This window comes from Conger conger, chromosome 18 (genome assembly GCF_963514075.1).
Source record: "Conger conger chromosome 18, fConCon1.1, whole genome shotgun sequence".
NCBI classification, from domain to species: Eukaryota; Metazoa; Chordata; class Actinopteri; order Anguilliformes; family Congridae; genus Conger; species Conger conger.
Window position 1 is genome coordinate 5,637,837 of NC_083777.1, and position 19,664 is coordinate 5,657,500.

General features: G+C 47.6%; 2 protein-coding genes across 2 annotated transcripts in view; both read right to left on the reverse strand.

Annotated features, from left to right (window-relative positions):
- Positions 1–1,134: 1,134 nt before the first annotated feature.
- slc29a3 (solute carrier family 29 member 3) lies at positions 1,135–15,369 on the reverse strand. Its single transcript, XM_061227555.1, is given in 8 exon segments — positions 1,135–2,438; positions 5,294–5,456; positions 6,123–6,349; positions 8,601–8,683; positions 12,107–12,304; positions 12,307–12,484; positions 13,023–13,174; positions 15,166–15,369. Coding segments are annotated over 6 exon segments (1,401 nt in total). The 5' UTR covers positions 12,415–12,484; positions 13,023–13,174; positions 15,166–15,369; the 3' UTR covers positions 1,135–1,816.
- A 3,549-nt stretch (positions 15,370–18,918) lies between these two features.
- unc5b (unc-5 netrin receptor B) overlaps positions 18,919–19,664 on the reverse strand; it is a 65,132-nt gene continuing 64,386 nt past the window's right edge. The window contains exon 18 of the mRNA XM_061228463.1: positions 18,919–19,664. This exon is cut by the window's right edge and continues 2,609 nt beyond it. The gene's annotated coding sequence lies outside the window, so the exon portion shown is untranslated.

The window sequence follows — 19,664 nt, forward strand, 5'->3', positions numbered from 1 at the left end:
GCCGGCTGTGGCTGCAGCACCCCCCCGGGTCATGCTGGGTGGAGCTGGGAACATCAGCGCCGCGGGCTAACGGATCGCCCAGTCTGAGCACGCGCACGCAGCCACAGGCTGCTCTCAGTCCTGCTTTCACATTAAAACCACTTGCATCATAGTTTGGTGCTGGAGCACAGCCCCGTGTTATTGACCCATAATGGTGTCACTGCCTGCTGTGAAATACCCAAATGTTGATGGTGTGAGAAAGTCAACCGCGTAAGTGGCTCTTGATAAAGGGTACTTGGGGAAATAACCGCAATGACAAGGTTTAGCAGCAGTGTGCTGTGATGTTTATGTGCAGTTCTCCATGCCACCCGCCGGTTTCTGCAATGTGCTCTCACCCTGGAGTGCCGTGTTTAACAGCGGACTTTGCTGTAGGTCTGTATTATAACTGATAAAGCCTCCTTCAGACCCACTTCAACCCACTCATTTTCACAGTAATGCCAGATAAATTGCTTCTTTTTTTTTTTTTACCCACTGCCTTGGACCTTGTTTGCTGTGCAATAATCCCACGTATTGAATTTAGCACTTCAATAGCGCAATGCGCACACACACTGAACATTCATAGTTCTATCCAGAATCAAAGATCTGAGAAATCAATGTCGTATTATCCATATTTTTGCCGTTGAGAAATTGTTATTCTTTGGTAAATTGAGTGTCGGTCACCGTCAAATCCACATTAAATACCAACTTTATTATGAGCTGAAGTGCCCCACCTAGATACCAAAACAAACACACATACACACATAGCACTAGGATCACACAGCCACACACAAACACACAAAACACAGCTGCACTCACAGTAATGTGTGACTGTGTGCACAGGTATAAGAAAGCCAACCTTGAAATACCTGGTAGTTATCCCTTCACCGCCCAGACTGGCAACTGCTTTATTGGGGTCTGTCCTGCAGTGACTTCAAGCAGCCTGCAGGGGGAGACAGTACAGGCACAGATCATGTCAATGGCAGTTGGTGAGAACCAGACCAGAGTGACAATCCCCACAGTCGGTATGTGTGCATTTGAGTATTTGTCAGATGCTTTCTGTTGCAGGATCGGTGCAGTGAGAAGGCACGGACATCACAAAGGAAGCAGACAAACGGCATGGCACAAAGGATTTATTTATCTCAAAGCTGAGAGACAGCCAAGTGACGGAGTAGCACTTTAACAGTGGGGAGTCGAACCCCCCCCCTCCCCGTTTACTCAACAAGAAAAATAAAAAGGAATGCACACTTGTGTCTATACCCGTTATATCTTAATGCGTTAGTCTTTAACCCTGAATAACCACAGTCAGCTGATGTTACAGAAAACGTTTCAGGCAGACAAACACTTGGCATTCGTACCATCACCGTGGGAAGAACTATCGAGCAGTTCAAAAAAAGGGAGCACAATATTTTCCACAAAATTATATAAAACCTGCTTACACAACAACGTGAACATCACTAAAATGTACACTAAAATAATGACACCGCATAAAATCGACTTAAAATATTATTTAAAAAATTCAAACAAAACTAAAAGGTAGTAAGGTCAGTCCTGCAGAGAGGCAGACGCAAGTCCAGGAAATGAGGTGAAAAGCATGATGGGAAGTCACACGGCTGCCCTCTGACTGGGCTGGTCTGTACGCTGCACTGACCCCTACAGGCCCCTCCAGCAGCGTGGCATCCCCGAAGGGGCGAGTCTGTGCTGCAGTGCATGATGGGAATCCGCAAAGTACCGCCCGGCGTTTGTGGCTGTAGTCGGCGCGCGTCCCGCGGCGGTGACGGGCGGCCATTTTGCGCCCTCCTCAGATGCAGTGCACGATGAGCACGGAGAAGGCGGACCCCACGGCCAGGCCCAGCGTGAGGAAGAAGGACATGATGACGCCGGTGGGCTCGGCCAGCTCGCGCGGGACCACCTTGGGCCCGTAGATCATGGGCAGGGTGCCCAGGTACCCGTTGCTGAGGCCCAGCAGACACACGAAGGCCACGGGGAACAGGTCGCTGTTGAACAGCACCGTGCGCAGCCGGGTCCGCGGCTGGTAGTTGCAGAACATGAAGAGGGGCACCAGCGCGGTGCGGGCCAGCACCAGCGCCGGGAGCAGCCTGCTGGTGGGCCCCGGGGCGTGCAGCCAGGCCGTGGCCTGCCGCCCGCAGAAGTCCGCCACGTTGTACAGCAGGAAGCTGGTGAGCGGCACGAAGTAGGTGGTGGTCCAGGGGCTGCCCGAGTCGTGGTGGACCGACTGGATGCCCGAGGACACGGCCGGGAACACCATGATGGAGACGAAGAACACGTAGAACACGCACAGGCCCAGGAGCCACGTCTTCCTCAGGATGGGCCTGAGGGGCGGGACCGACACCGGCCGGCCGTTCGCCTCCGCCTCCGACCCGCCCCCGCTGCCCCTATTGGCTGCTGCCAGCATGTAGTGTCTGAGAGAGAGAGAGAGAGAGAGAGAGAGAGAGAGAGAGAGAGAGAGAGAGAGAGAGACAGAGAGAGAGAGACACAGAGAAAGTGACAGAGTGACAGAGAGAGAGGGTGACAGAGAGGGAAAGTGACAGAGAGAGAGAGGGTGACAGAGAGAGGGAAAGTGACAGAGAGAGAGAGGGTGACAGAGAGAGGGAAAGTGACAGAGAGAGGGTGACAGAGAGAGGGAAAGTGACAGAGAGAGAGAGGGTGACAGGCAGAGGGTGACAGAGAGAGAGAGAGGGTGACAGGCAGAAAGTGACAGACAGAGGGTGACAGAGAGAGAGAGAACATGTGAAAGCAAGAGCAAAAGAGCGACCACATTAACTCCATGACTTCTTGTTTCCAACTTTTGGCATGTACTATATTGTCAATAAAGTGTTGAGATTTCAGACATGCGGAGTGCAAAGGAAAGGTGAAGTGAGATTGGGGAGGGACATGGGTGTGCCCCATCCTTCTGCTCCTGCAGGGGACCACCTGTCAATCATTCATTACATTACAGGCACCTGGCAGACGCTCCTATCCAGAGCGACGTGCAACTAAGTGCATACCCATAACCACACTTCCACACTCACACAAAACTACCTGCAACACAGGTACCTTTCACTCTGCAGTTATCGCAAATGTGTGCAAATAAATGTCATTTTAACAACGCACGATTCATCAATAACTCATACTTAGCTTTAAGAGAAATTAAATATTGAATCAAAATCTCCAATGCTCGGTGCACACTGTAAAATATTAAAACTGATAAACTGCTTGTCAGTCTCGATGTTCATCAATATTTTTAATTATACAAGCACAAGTTTTTCACTGATAAGTTATTGGCCATGGATTGAGCACTGCAGAGGAAATGAGATGCTGAATCTATCAGGGAAGAGAGATGGCACATTATTTAGTTCATCGATCGATCAATCAGGGAAGAAGTCTAACACACTCTCATAGAGAGGTCAGAGTAATTCCAAGAGACACTTACATAGTGTTCAAAGAGCAGAATGGTTGGTTTTGTCAGTTTAGCAGTCACAAGTTTAGAACACATAAACATTTACAGCAGAACACCTTGTGTCATCTGACTCGAGGATCGTGTCGTGCTAGTTGCCGTCTCTCCTATCTTTAATTATCTTATTGAAGTGTTTACAAAGGCTCTTCTTGTGCCAGGAACACAAACGTCACAACCACGCTTTCTGAACTTTGCATCCTTGTACGTATTCTCATCACACTTTTATCACACGATGATTAAATCGCCTGATATTCTGCATAAACACACAAGTCATTTGAGACGCACGTAAAGAACATCTTCTCCTTTCATATCTTCAATGTTCTCTCACAAGGGGAATCACAGACTACATTACAGGCACTTAGCAGACGCTCTTAAGACTGGCCCACACCAAAAACTATAAATATGTCATTTTAAAAAGTGTTCTCACTCCAGCCACACCACAACCACAACGATGGCGGCGATGAACAATATCGTTGGGATCACTTTCAAAGCCATTTTCTAGCTGCCTAAAAAATAAAACACTGGCACCCAATCAGAATCCATCTGCTTTTACAGGGCGTCACGTTCAAAATGGCAGACAACATAGCCGAGAGCACGTTATCATTTTGCTATGGTTACAGTCCTTGGTGTGGATGGCCCTTTATACAAAGCAACTTATCATAATATCATAAGAGATTATTGAATAGAGATTATTAAATAGAGTATTACGGCCAGATTCACAGACACAGAACAACAGCCTAGTCTGAGACTTAAGTTCAATTTTTAATGGGGTAACCAACTGAGTTACCCTATACCAATCCTGACCTGCTGTGTAACAAGCTAAGCAAAGGTGGGACACTAGCACTCAAACGTCTCCGGATCAGCACAGCTACTGCAGCGGAGATTCTGTAAAACCGCTGCTCATCGGCAGCTTTTCATTGGCTGTTGTGAAACCCAGCAGTGAGCAGGGATCGGGAGAATGTCACAGCTGCTGGAAGCCCGTTCACCAATGGAGACTCAACGCCAATGTGTGTGCGGCACTCTCCCTCAGAAGCCCAGAGCTAAAATAACCAGGCCCGCACCTGGCCTAAGGCGTCTGGCTTCACACCAGCGAAGCGCTTTAAGTGAGTGAGGTCACAGGTTTCCATCGCCCGCCAGTTTCATTAAACTGTGGTTATCCTGTATGGGTGAAACTCGGTCGGCCTCCAAAAACCACTTATTCTCATTTCTCCTTCTCTCTCGCTGGATCAGAGGTAGAAGCACACACACAGACATACAGCTGTCCTGTGTGTCTGTCTGAGAGACAGCACTCTGATGAGTACAGCTGTCCTGTGTGTCTGTCTGAGAGACAGCACTCTGATGAGTACAGCTGTCCTGTGTGTCTGTCTGAGAGACAGCACTCTGATGAGTACAGCTGTCCTGTGTGTCTGTCTGAGAGACAGCACTCTGATGAGTACAGCTGTACTGTGTGTCTGTCTGAGAGACAGCACTCTGATGAGTACAGCTGTACTGTGTGTCTGTCTGAGAGACAGCACTGATTATTACAGCTGTACTGTGTGTCTGTCTGAGAGACAGCACTGATTATTACAGCTGTACTGTGTGTCTGTCTGAGAGACAGCACTGATTATTACAGCTGTAGTGTGTGTCTGTCTGAGAGACAGCATTGCTGTTATTGTCACTATTACCATCTCAGTACTGGCTGTGAGTTTGAGTAGCAGTGGTTCTGCTCAGTACTGGCTAAGAGTTTGAGTGGCAGTGGTTCTGCTCAGTACTGGCTGCAGACAGGAGGGCTTCAGTGAATGTCAGAGTGGGGGTAACTCTGCCTGTGAGGGCCGTACTGACCGTGAGTATGACAGTTTGGGCAGCAGCAGGTACACGAAGATGCACAGCAGGATGAAGACGTCGGCAGTGAGGAAGTAGGCCAGAGCGCTGTCCGTTACATCACTGGCGGCTGCCAGGTCTACCACAGAGGCCACCGCACTGAGCGTGCCCCCCATGGCCTGGCCTGAGGGAGAGAGAGAGAGAGGGAGAGCGAGTGAGGGAGAGGGGGAGAGGGAGGGAGGGAGGGCGAGAGAGGGGGAGAGGGAGAGGGGGAGAGAGGAGGTAGAGAGGGGGAGAGAGGAGAGGGAGAGAGGAGAGAGTGAGGGAGAGAGGGGGAGAGAGAAAGTGAGGGAGAGAGGAGAGAGACAAAGGGGGGAGAGTAGGAGAGAGAGGGAGGGAGAGACAGAGGGAGGGGGAGAGGGGAAGGGAGGAGAGAGCGGGGGAGAGAGGAGGGAGACAGAGGGAGGGGGAGAGAGAGGGAGGGAGAGGGAGAGAGGAGGTAGAGAGGGGGAGAGAGGAGAGGGAGAGAGAGGGGGAGAGAGGAGGTAGAGAGGGGGAGAGAGGAGAGGGAGAGAGGAGAGAGTGAGGGAGAGAGGGGGAGAGAGAAAGTGAGGGAGAGAGGAGAGAGACAAAGGGGGAGAGTGGGAGAGAGAGGGAGGGAGAGACAGAGGGAGGGGGAGAGGGGAAGAGAGGGGAGAGAGAGGGGATAGGGGGAACAGAGGTAGAGAGAGAAAGCAGCAGAGAGAAACAGAGGAGAGGGAGGGGTGGGGATAAGGTGGAGATGTTGCTAGAGCAGACAGTGGTCCAGCCCGGTCTCGCACAGCAGAGTGAGGAGCGCTGGAGGCGGTACCTGAGATCAGGGCCTGGGACACCCTCATGGGGAAGTGCCCGCTGATGCCGAACACGCTGCCGGAGAAGAGGTTGGAGGCCCCGCTGACGAGCGCCACGCTGGCTAGGGTGGCGCTGAAGAACTGGGAGTGGTGCTGCGACACGTCCACCTTCACCAGCGCCGTGGTGATCGCAAACACCACCAGGATCACCAGGAGAGAGGCCAGGATCCGCACCGAGGAGGACAGCCTGTGGAGCGCAGCGTCAGCACAGCGTCAGCACACTGCCCCCTGCTGGTGCACAGCCACAACGCTCAAAACGCTGCACACTGCCCCCTGCTGGTGCACAGCCACAACGCTCAAAACTCTACACACCAACCCGCATGTTGCACAGCCACAACGCTCAAAACGCTGCACACTGCCCCCTGCTGGTGCACAGCCACAACGCTCAAAACTCTACACACCAACCCGCATGTTGCACAGCCACAACGCTCAAAACGCTGCACACTGCCCCCTGCTGGTGCACAGCCACAACGCTCAAAACGCTACACACTGCCCCCTGCTGGTGCACAGCCACAACGCTCAAAACGCTGCACACTGCCCCCTGCTGGTGCACAGCCACAACGCTCAAAACGCTACACACTGCCCCCTGCTGGTGCACAGCCACAACGCTCAAAACTCTACACACCAACCCGCATGTTGCACAGCCACAACGCTCAAAACGCTGCACACTGCCCCCTGCTGGTGCACAGCCACAACGCTCAAAACTCTACACACCAACCCGCATGTTGCACAGCCACAACGCTCAAAACGCTGCACACTGCCCCCTGCTGGTGCACAGCCACAACGCTCAAAACGCTACACACTGCCCCCTGCTGGTGCACAGCCACAACGCTCAAAACGCTACACACCGACCCGCATGTTGCACAGCCACAACGCTCAAAACGCTGCACACCGACCTGCATGTTGCACAGCCACAACGCTCAAAACTCTACACACCGACCCACATGTTGCACAGCCACAACACTCAAAACTCTACACACCAACCTGCATGTTGCACAGCCACAACGCTCAAAACTCTACACACCGACCCGCATGTCACACCGTAAACCAGGGGTCGGCAACCGTGGTCCTGTAGAGCCACAGGGTGTGCTGGCTTTCGTTGTTTCGTTGTTGATCAATTAAAGCAGTCGATTACACAGGTTACTCGCCTCACCTGGTTTCTGGGGCCTGAATCGGTTGCTGGTATTAAGGCGAAAGCAAAAACCAGCATACTCTGCGGCTCTCCAGGACCAGGGTTGCTGACTCCTGCCGTGAACAATGCTCAAAACGATGCGTGGCGACCCGCATGTTGCACAGCCACAACACTCAAAATGACGCACCACTCCTAAAAGCTGTGGACGCAGAGGAGTCCAAATAGTGCAAAGAGAGCAGATTCATAAACAAAACTTTACCATATGCATCTGCAGGGTGCTGCGTTACAACATCGTATTAGTGCTTCAGTTCATCTCAGCAATATTGTTGATATTACATTAATATTAACACCACCAATAAAACTTCCCACACTGAGGTAGCTGTACAATTATTTCCCCCTCCGCCAATTCATGTTATATACTGTATGTTTATCTTACTGGCTGGTTTCACAGCAAATGTGTTCCCACGTCTAGGGCCGTCAAAATGTGACGTAATGTTACAGCTCATGTTAATGTTTTCTGTTTAAAATCTATTTATCTCACACAGAGAGAGACTGGCAGGACAGGATGTTATACGTTTCTGTTTGCTCTGTTTTCTCACAGATAAGGCCAATTATACCATGGCTGTTCTTTGTAACATTAGCCAAGCTGTTGTTGATCTTATATGACATCATTCCTAGAAACGGTTGCTCTTCAGACCATGTTCCCCACAGCCTCTGCGTATGGAGCAAACCAAGTCGAAAGGAAATTAACCCAGAACTACATCGATTAAGAACACAAAACAAAACAGTAAGAATACCGTTAAACGCATAACAATGTTCATTTGTATTGATGTCCTCTTGGACGTCACAGGGCTCATGACTAGAGAACTGTAAAACCCTGCAATAAATCTCCAGGCTTTTCATGGTTTCATGAGTTCCTGTAGTTTTCCCACAAACTGTAACAACCGTTAACTGGCTCAAGTGAGAGGGTCATAGCCACAGGCCATAACATGCGTTTCAGCACATACTAAAATAACCGCTGGGTGGGAAAACGCTTCAGAGCTGCAGCTCAAAGCACAAGGTTCATTTTATTTTCTTGTTTTTTTCCTCAGTCTCAGAATGGCACCATGAACAGGACAGGAATAAACAGCAATTACAGGCTGAATGTGTACAGTAAGACCCTTCTCCATGCACTGAGGGGATGAGAGTGGTCCCCTCTTCTTCAGTGGTGTTTATTTTGAACCTGCAAAGCAGCTTACAGATGCACTACCACCACCTCCTGTGGGAGTCCCACTGAAAGATTACATACAGGGACAGGTGGACTTACCTGTTGACCAGGAGGTAGTTGAGTACCAGACATAATACAGAAGGTACTGTGGAGGCAATAGCCAGGTAGCTCTCAAAATAGTCCTGAAATGACACAAATACGAGTCATAAGAACCATGCAATTCCCACAAAGCACTCCTAACACACATGAAACCACGTCCTGAGAGAGAGAGAGAGAGAGAGAGAGAGAGAGAGAGAGAGAGAGACAGAGAGAGAGACAGAGAGAGAGATAGAGACAGAAAGATAGAGAAACAGAGAGTGAAAGAGATTTGATAATAAAGGACTATAAATCTGTACATGAAGAACAGTTTGTTTATAGCCCAACCACATCACTAACAGCACACAGAGCACACCTGTCACTGTGGAAAGGCTGCATTGAAGTGTGACTCAGAAATGTTCCAGCTCATGTCCGCTACAGAACCTCCCTTTGCACAGGGATCAGCACAGAGGCTCCCTCACAAAGAACAGACATAATAAGCCTGCACACACTAATGAAGGCTGAAGACTGATAAATCCATCTGCATGGGAACACAGGCTGGCCACATTGTCACGCTCTACTTAAAACACACAGACGCACACACACAGTCTCACTCACACTCACACTCACTCACACTCACACTCACACTCACACTCACACTCACACTCACACTCACACTCACACTCACACTCACACTCACACTCACACACACACACTCACACACACACACACACACAGTGCCATCAGAAAGTAATCATCCTGTTGGCCTTTCCCAGAAGTGGCTTCTTCCAGCCACTCCCCAGAAGAGGCCAAATCAGTGAAGAGCTGAAGAGACTGTGGACCCCATTTAAGCCAATCAGCTCCTCTGGCAGGGCAGTGTCACTTCTGACAATTGCCCTTCTTGTGCGATTGCTCAGTTTGGTAAAAGGGCCTGTTATTATAATTTTTTTCTCCCAATTTTGTTACAATGGACTTAACGGTGTTCCTAAGGAAGATTCAAACCCTGCCAGTGTTTTATAAACTCACCCAGCTTTTTTGCTTCAATGGAATTTTTTCTGGAAGGCACTGTACATATGCACGCACACACACACGTACACATGTACACATTTGCGCATGGCCACACACACACACACACACACACACACACACACACACACACACACACACACACACCGCCTTCTGCTTTCTGCCCCGTGAGAGGAAGGGAAAAGGGGAAGTTTGGTTGTGAATCTGATTGTGAAGTGCCTGACGGCAAAAAATTATTTTCCAAACCCAGTATGAGCAAGCGGAGTGAATGTGCAGAGAGGGCACTTTTTCACCCCAGCGTGACGGCTGTGTAGTCACGCGTCTGTCACACCCGGCCGGCTGAAGGCCACGGGGGGGCAGGGGACGCCTCACAACACCGACCCAACTCTCCGGGACTCCGCGTCCTGGAGATACCAGAGCCATTTTATTACGTTACATTACAGGCATTCAGTACATGCCCTTACCCACAGCCACTTACAGACTGATGATCAGGGACTCCAGTACAGCGACTCCCTCGTGGGGAAAAGTATCGTCCCAGCGCAGACAGATAAGAATGTCCCTACCGAGCGTTAAACTGCATTACACAAACAAGAACAAAACAGCCCTGTTGAGCATTAAACTATCTAACAGCACAAACAAGAACAAACAACAGCAGGCTCAGCAGGCTTTAAAACCCACTCACCCCGCTGGCCTGCTAATAAACCCTGGATATGAGAGCTGGCTAAAATAATGAGCTAATGCCAAATACAGCTGAGCTGTGCTGTGAATGAGGAAGGGAAATGTGTGTGGGACACGTCCACCACGCCCCGGGAGTCCCTGGGAGTCCCTTTGGCCCTGACCTGGCCAGTGTGCAGGTTCACTCATGCACTTGACATTATCTATCAGTGAGCCATTTCCCCACACTAGAGTATTGAGCCACTAATCAGATTACTGAGAAAGAGGGGGGGGTCACGTCGGCCCTGTGTCCAACTGTGGGTGGACTTCACGCACAAGGCCTAACATGTGCTTAAAACAGCTAGAGTGAGGCTAGATGTTATTGTTTAAAAATGAGCCATAAAAACAAACGCACAAGAACTGTCCTGATATACCTTGCTCCTCTCCTTCCCTCCCTCCCTCCCTCCCTCCCTCTCTCTCTCTCCCTCTCTCCCTCGTTGTGGAGGAAATTAAAGGATCATCCTGTGTGGAAGGTCTGAAAGGACCCTCAGTGCTCGCTAACGTCACGGGATCTGCCCCAGGTCTGACTGAATCACCCCCACCCCCCCCCCCCCCAATCGCAATGGCACTGCATCCCCCCCCGCCCCCCCAGCCCCATCCTCGAGCTCTGATTCTGAAAATAACAGCCTTCAGCTCTTTCATTAAACCGACACTTTACACTTTGTCTGGGCCTCTTCAACACATGTTTATCACAGCAGAATATGAGGGGAGGGTGTGAGACTGCGGTTCAGCTGGGGGCTCGCTTATGAGGGAGGAAAGGGCCAGGCAGAGAGAGAGGGAGGGAGGGAGAGAGAGAGAGACACACAGAGGGAGAGGAAGAGAGAGAGAGCGAGAGAGAGAGAGAGAAAGAGACAGAGACAGAGACAGAGAGAGAGAGAGAGACTTTAGGCCAGGGGGAGTCTGAGTTCGGTCCTAGAGGCGGAGCCAAACTGCCCCACCCTATATCCTGTTTTTTAAAGGACTTTGAAAACATGTTTTGAAGCATGCTTCTATAATACCCCCTCCACAAACCAGACACGCACACACACACAAACACAAACAAAGACAGACACACACACACACACACACACAAAGACAGACACACACACACACACATAAACTCAGACAGACAAACAGACACACACACATACACACACACAGATGAACACAAACAGACACACAGACACAGACACACACACACACACAAACACAAAGACAGACAGACAGACAGACACACACACACACATACACACAAACACAAAGACAGACAGACAGACAGACACACACACACACACACACAGCAACACAGACACACACACACACAGACAGACACAGACACACACACACACACACACACACACACACAGATAAACACAAACAGACACAGACACACACACACACAGATAAACACAGACAGACACAGACACACACACACACAGATAAACACAAACAGACACACACACACAGATAAACACAGACAGACACAGACACACACACACAGATAAACACAAACAGACACACACACACAGACACACACACACACACAGATAAACACAAACAGACACACACACACAGACACACACACACAGACACACACACACACACACACACACACACACACACACACACAGACACACACACACAGACAGACAGACACACACACACACACACAGACACACACACACACACACACACACACACACACACACAGACACACACACAAACACACACACACACACACACACACAGACACACACACAGACACACACACACACACACACACACACACAGACACACACACATACACTCACGCTGAGGTCCGAGTGGGCCTCCCCCGGAGCGCCCGGGTCAGAGCTGTTGCTGAACTTGTACAGCCAGTACTGCTTGGCGGTGATGAAGAAGTTCCAGGGCAGCAGGGAGCCGATGCCCAGGATGAAGAAGATGGCGTACACCATGCAGTACGCGTCCTCTGGGGGGCAGGCCGCCAGGGCCTGGTCCTTCAGCAGGGGGCGTCCCGTCCCCCACGGTCCTCCCCGTCCCCGCCCGCCACCTCCACGTCCTCCAACACCGGGGCCCGCACAGCGGGCACGTACGCAGAGTTCAGGCTGCTCCCCTCCATCCTCTCGCAGACCCAGGGAGCGAGGAGAGAGGAACGGAGGGACGGCAGAGGGAGAGGAGTCGGAGAGAAACTGAAAGAGGAACGGAGAGCTGTATTCAACAGCGAGCGCGATTCGACCCGAATCTGCCACAACGGACACATTATCAACTTTGAACGGTCACGGAAAACAGATGCTTCCCCTGCATAACGCAGCACCGCTCCTCATAAACACCTTTTAAACTACTTGCTACTGCTGTTAAACATGCTCAGCATAGCAGATATGAGTGACATGCATCATCTACGCTTTCAGATTCAAAATAGAAACAGGTAACACATAAAAATATCACATGGCAGTGGATGACACTCACACCAACCCATCACAACTTTGGGAAACTACATTTACTCAACTGTTGTAACCATTTGCAAGAAGATAAATGCTTGTGTTGTGTAAGTTTGGTTAAGAAATTATCAAGTTATGAAATGTTTTTACTGAAACTTATTTGCCTAAAGTACCCCACCTAACTCAAATCAGCAACGCCATACCTGAGATTTGAACTGCAAACTACAGGTTACAAGTCCAGTACTCTGCCCACAGTGCCACACTGACAGTAAATATGAGGCAATCTTACCCGCAGATGAACTCCGCTGCACCAGTGGTGCTCAGGGGACCAGTGAAGACTGCTCTCCCCAGCCTCAGACACACATTCCAGGGAGGGAATTCAGTCGAGCCTGGGGACCAACCGGGTGCGACCAGGCCCGCATGAGGGAAGACGGAGGGAGCCTGCAGGTAAAAGCAAACAGAGACGCGCTGCTTGAGAGAGCCTGCAGGTAAAAGCAAACAGAGACGCGCTGCTTGAGAGAGCCACCCTGCAGCCTGTTTTTATGCTTCCAGTAGCCCGAGATGCTGAAGCAAGGAATGCAGGGATAATCACGTCACACCGCTTCCACGCAAAGGACCGGAGACGACTTTCCCACTGGCACGGCACATCTTGCGCGCTGGTTAGAAAATGTGCACACGTGATCCTCCAAGCTGTGGCCCGGAGGGGCGTTCGCTCACACGCGCGCTGCAACACCACAGAAGAAGAGAGCGGGGCCGAGGAGAGGCGGACTGCTTCACAAAAGCACTCTGTGCCGCGGGTCATGTGTGAGGTGCGGAATGTGGACACCCCCCTGTTTGGGGAATGGAGGGAGCCCATGTTCATTGTTTAGAGGGGTATCTGAGAACAATGACACAGAAAGGAGGGGGGTGACTCATCTCGGTCAAATCCTCATTTACAGGGGGGGGGGGGGGGGGGGGGAAGAGAGATTTGGGGGCAAACAGAACAATAGTTTCTTTTTTATCCTGGTCTATTTCAATGATCAAGTCTTCATTTAATTGTCCCTATTTTGCACGAATAGAAAATGCGTCTTGCGTTGATTTGATTTGAACCATTTCTATCTGTCGCTGTCAAGAGCCTTCAGTCGTCAAGCAGATCATGTGAGCCTTCTCAATTCCAATAACACTTGGTAGTCTAATGGTCTAACCCAGGGGTTCTCAAACTCATTTCCCTGTGCATGCTGTTCTCCTGGGGCCTGTACCCGAGCTAGCTGGATAACTGTATGGAGTAAAACCCGGAAACAGCTCAATTATCCAGCTAGCTCATTAATCCTGCTTTGTGATACAATCCCCTGATCAAAGAAAGTTGCTGAAACCAGGGGGTAATATCACAAAGCAGGATTAATGAGCTAGCTGGAAAAGTTCACTTCAGTCCATGTTCCAGGTTTGGAAAGGTCCTCACTTTCATAATATACCCCCTTGACCTTAAGCTCTTTAAAAATGAGTTCATTAAATGCATCTAAATCGCATGCAGGTTCGCTCATTTAGTTTCAGCAACCTGGTGTCAACACTTTCAGCAGTTTGGATCTCAACCGTTTCATCTGGCAAAATTGTAACGCAATTTAACTGTCTGAAGGAATAATCTGTCATATTACTGAAAATTAAAGTAGCTTATCTGACTTATCAGTTGATAACAATTCAAGGGTTGCCATTGTGGTCGGCACCAAGACCAGAATACACAGGGGTCCAATCGAGTTTGAGAACATTATGTCTAAAATACAGGTTTAAATTACAGCACTCGCTTCAAGCACATTCATGCAAGGTGCAACAACTGCCATTAATAAATTATGGAGCATATTCGAGGTCGACACAGTTTAGCTGGGCAGCCAGTTCAGACCAGCTGGGGTTTGACATGATTTGACCAGCTGTATTGCTGTATTTTACAGCAGGGTATGGCATGAACGGGCTGTACCATTTCGACAAACGCCGTGTCGTTATTCAGAAGTCATCAATTGCGAAAAGTTGCGTCAAAACAGCTCCTTAGACACTCCGCGGAGCAAAAGTCACATGAGCAGTCTCGACAACAAGTCCAATAACAAAGTAACCTACTATTCGTGCTAAAGGCTGAGCAGAGAAGGAACATTAACTTACATTAGGGTTCCTTACAAGTCTGGCTACATTTCTTGTATTTGGTTTTATGATTCTGTAGCCTAACTATTGTATTTACAAAAAAAAATATGCCGGCTCTTAGTTATAAACGAGGCGCCCAGCTAAAACTGAAGGGATGTAGTCGCCAGTGAACCTTATTGAATATAATAATAAGTGCGAGTCGAAGCGAGAAACGACGCTGCTCAGAATGACTAACTACTGTCTATAAATGTACACCAATAAGTTATGTATTCATAATTTCGTGCGTAAATTCAAAACAACGATTTGGTAGAAATGTAAACACTTACCCAGCCGCGCTAAATACGTCTCGTATACTTTATTTTATTTCACCATACTCTGTGTCTGTGAACAACAGCTAATGTAACTGGTAAAATATGAATACATAGTTCTAAAAAAAATAAAACAGTTTAAAATTAAAGTGGAGACTCTGCAAGCCGACAACCTTCTTCAAGTAATCAGCTACAGTCATCAGCTTCGCTTCCAAGCAAACACCCATTTCCTGACTACACGGTTAGACAAGAGCAGTCGCACACAGATAAGATCGCGAAAGACAATACAAGTCAATAGTGCTAGTATTTCACGGACTGTATCATGTGTGCCTCAGGTAGGCTATGTATACTTCGTATTTCGGCGTGAATGTGAATGCTCATTTGACATTCCAACATAGTTCATCTGAACTAAACCCAATTCGTATTTTATTAATGGCTCTTACAGAAAACAATGTGAGGCGCATTCTTTGCCTCAAAAGGATGTAAATAACAAATGGTTGGCATTTATATAGAGGCTTTATATATTTTATTTTTACAATTGATGCTTCTCATTCACCGATTCATACATACTCTCACACACCAATGACGATTGGCTGCCATGCAAGGCACTAACCAGCTTGTCAGGGGCATCTAGGGGTTGGGTGTCTTGCTTAGGGACACTTCGACAACCTCAGGGTGGGATCGAACCGGCAACCCTGTGACCGCCTGGGAATGTCACCCCATGTGGTTTCAGTAGCCTCCTATTGTAGGCCTACTCAGTGTTGAATTCTATGACTAATTTAATTGTCTGGGCATATGTGCCTGGACATAGTAAAAATAAACAATAACAGCAAAAAGATTGACAAATTATATATGAACTTTATTCGTCATTTATTAGACTTATTTCTTAAGACTTTTTTTTTTGGTATTCTGCTGCTGTCTCCATGCTTTTATGGCTTGTGTTGCTGCCACATTCTTGGCTGATTAGATATTTGCCTGAACAAACTGGTGTACAGGTGTACATAATAAAGTGAAAGTCAAAGAAGCCATTATGAGAAATAATAACAATAAAAAACGAACAATAGGCCCACCGAAGTAAACAGTTTGGAACATCATTAAGAAGAAAAAGGGACTGGTAAGCCAAGGAAGACCTCTGCTGATGATGACTGAAGATTAGGTGCCACAGCAAGAAAATGAACCCAAACATACAATGTTATCTCAATGGTGTTCTAAACAGACATAGGCCCCGATCAGGCCAATGTCTCTATTTTTCTTATTTCTCTGCCTCATGACTTCCTTCACTTTCATTGCCGCAAGTCTGGTCCTCCTGTTGATAAACGCCAATAACAGACTCCAAAGGTAATCAAACGTCGAGACTCAAGTCTAGACACTGTGAAAACTCTTTTACCTGCACTAAGAAAGTGATTGAACACACCTGACTAATCAGAAAAATCTGTGAAGCCATTTGGCCAATTATGGTGCCCTGAAATGGGGGGACTATGTATAAAAACTGTCATTTCTACATGGTGAAGCAAATGTATAAAATACTCTTTAATAGAAGCTGAAAATCTGCACTTTAACCACATGCGAATCATTTGTTACAAATCAAAAATTATGGAGTATGGAGCCAAAGCAAGAAAAAAATGTCTTTGTCTCAAGACTATAGAGTATGTCCAACAGAACATTGTTTCTTTCCTGTTCCTTTTTAAACCTATAAAGTGCAGGGTCTGGGAGTCTTAATGTCTGCACCGAGCCCGGTAAATCACTGAAAGTGCTGTTCCGAAATCTTATTAGGTTTTTTTTCTTAGCTTGCCAATTTGCTGACGTCGGCATGAGGCTATAAATAAATACGGTTCCCTAGCAAAGAAACAACAATTGTATTTGAAATAAAAGCTCGCTCTTTAGACCTAACGTTTGTTTAAATGACCGTTCAACGGTATAGGTGCTGGGAATCCTGCAGCGTTAGGCTAGTAGGCTACCTCGGTTAAGGCTGGATCCACGGAAAAACACAAAACTTTCCATCTTCAGTATGGTTGCTGGCTTATTAGGTAGAGGCTTTTTAAAAGCGTAGATTTGACATCGCCCACCTATCTATTGAGCCATTTTCATCCAAGAAATATTTAATACGCGAGCAGAGTTATACACACGACCGTATATTCTTTAAAAACAAAGATGGCTCAGGCCCCCATGCTATGAAGGAGGGGCAGACTGTGCATTAATCCGTTTCTGTAGTTGTTGATTTGTTTTTGTGTCCTTGCAAGACACGGCGCCTAAATGAATATTTTAAGACCCGTCTCCCAGGAGAATATCTGTGACAGAAGAAAAGCCAATTTCACTGGAGCTGTACATATAATGCCCTTAGCAGTTTCACAAAAGTATCCGCTCTGCATAACTTGGTATCAATCTACAAATAAATAACTAAACAAATAAATAAATACATGTTTAATTGGGTAGAAAATGAAAAAGAAAGGCGGCTCTCCCGGGGGAAAGTGTGTTCATTTATACCTCTATATAGTTCAGCTCCAAAGGTCTAATACAGCGGGATGACTGGCAAAGGAGGTAAAAACACGATCTAATGAGGAAAAGTGAGGGGAAAAAACCAGAAGCTCCAACAAACCCATGACCTCTGTCCCCTGACCCGCATTAACTCTTTAAATAGTACTTGCAGGGGATTGCAAAAATGAGCGAATCAATGGAAATGGAATCACTGGATTACTGTAGTCCGGAAAACACATAATACCCAAAGTGCAGTAGGAGGACTAAAATAGTTTTGTTCTGTTTTAGGTATGAAACCTGAACTTCGGGCACTGAGAATTATAAGGCTCTATCTGCGTTCTGAGTATTTTCGAGATTGAGCTTCAAAGATTCCAAAGTGAATGGGCGCCAAACAGATTCGACCTTTTAAATGTAGCATCTTTTAAACAGTATTTTTGTATAAAACTTCACACATGTATTTTGTACCCTATAAACAACATATTTATGACACTCTCATTTTTGTCCAAAATGTCAGTATAATCAGTCTCAGCTCAACAACTTCTAGATGAACAGATGAGACGTCCGCCCACTTGAAAAATCTCACATGCACAGATTGAAACAATATCAACCTCCACCCCCACAGAATTTGGAGAAGACCGGTGGGAAAAAAATGCACTTTGTCTCTTGATTTACTATCTTCCCAGACATAGTGGTCTTTGGATTTTATCCCCATGAATAAATAATGGATTGGGTTTGAAGCATTTTCAGATGGGAAAATTATGGTGCAGATCAGTATGCACCACATTCATTTAGCACTCGCATCCAGAGCAATGCACAGTGCAGGGGAAACATAAGTGCATCCACCTGACAGATCTTCAGTTGGCTATCAACATCCCCAGACCAGCGAGCATGAATGCAACATCATTAAAGCACTACAGCAAGTTAATTATGCTGACCAAGAACCAAAATACACATTCTGAATACATAAATATTGCATCCATAGCCATAAAAATATAATGTAAACCATGTCATACTGTAATCTGAATTGGCACAACAGGTGGGAGCACTAGGGGGTAGGGTAGGGAGAGAACCTTAGAGGCACTCAGAAGAGGTGGCTTTGCTTCAGGTGATCCTGCTTACCTGTCCTTACCTCCATGGGCAGTTTGCTGTGAAATGCATTGTAATGCAATGCACTGTAGAAATGTCCCAAATCAGGACATTGCCCTCTCCCGGTAACACGTTTGTTTATTAACATTTGATTTGTCCATTTGCCTGACCCCTCAATCCCCCAAAAGTGAAAACACACAAGAGGCCCCGTGATCTTGTTAAACTAGGAAATATAATTTATTGCATAAAAAGTATTTTTAGTTACAAGTAAGAAGGCTAAACATTTATTTACAATTGGTAGTTTACAGAATTAAAGGAACGTTTTTCTTTCTGAAACATTTTTAAAATTTTATTTATAAAAGGAGGCATTGACTTGTATATCTAGACTAAAGTCCTTTCAGCCCATGGTCTGGAGCCGTACGTAATTATGTTCATTTCCCAGGGAACTCCAGCAGGGGGGGTGAGAGAGCCAGCCTGCAGACGCAGGACAACTTCTCCCATGAATCAACACGCACCTGCCAGGTCGATCTCTGCCGCTTGCAGGCTGTGGTAACTAACACAGTCTCCGCTGCGTACATGGAGAGTACATGGTAGGCCACACAGCCTTTGGTGTGTTCATGATGTGGGATATCTTCTCTGCGGGCGGGAAACTCCATCACGTCTTCCAAGTCAGCATCATCATCATCATCATCATCAACATCATCATCATCACCAACATCATCACGATTGCTATCATAATTTCCCCATTTCAGAATTTAGAACCTCACTATTCACCATAACCAGGTACAAGTTTTCACACCTCAAACACGGTCATACCAGTTGTGATCGGTCCGCTATCACTGTCCCAGTGGGTTTAAGGTAGCACTCTTCCAGAACCCAGCGTTACCCACTGTCCCAGCGGGTTTAAGGTACCACTCTTCCAGAACCCAGTGTTACCCACTGTCCCAGCGGGTTTA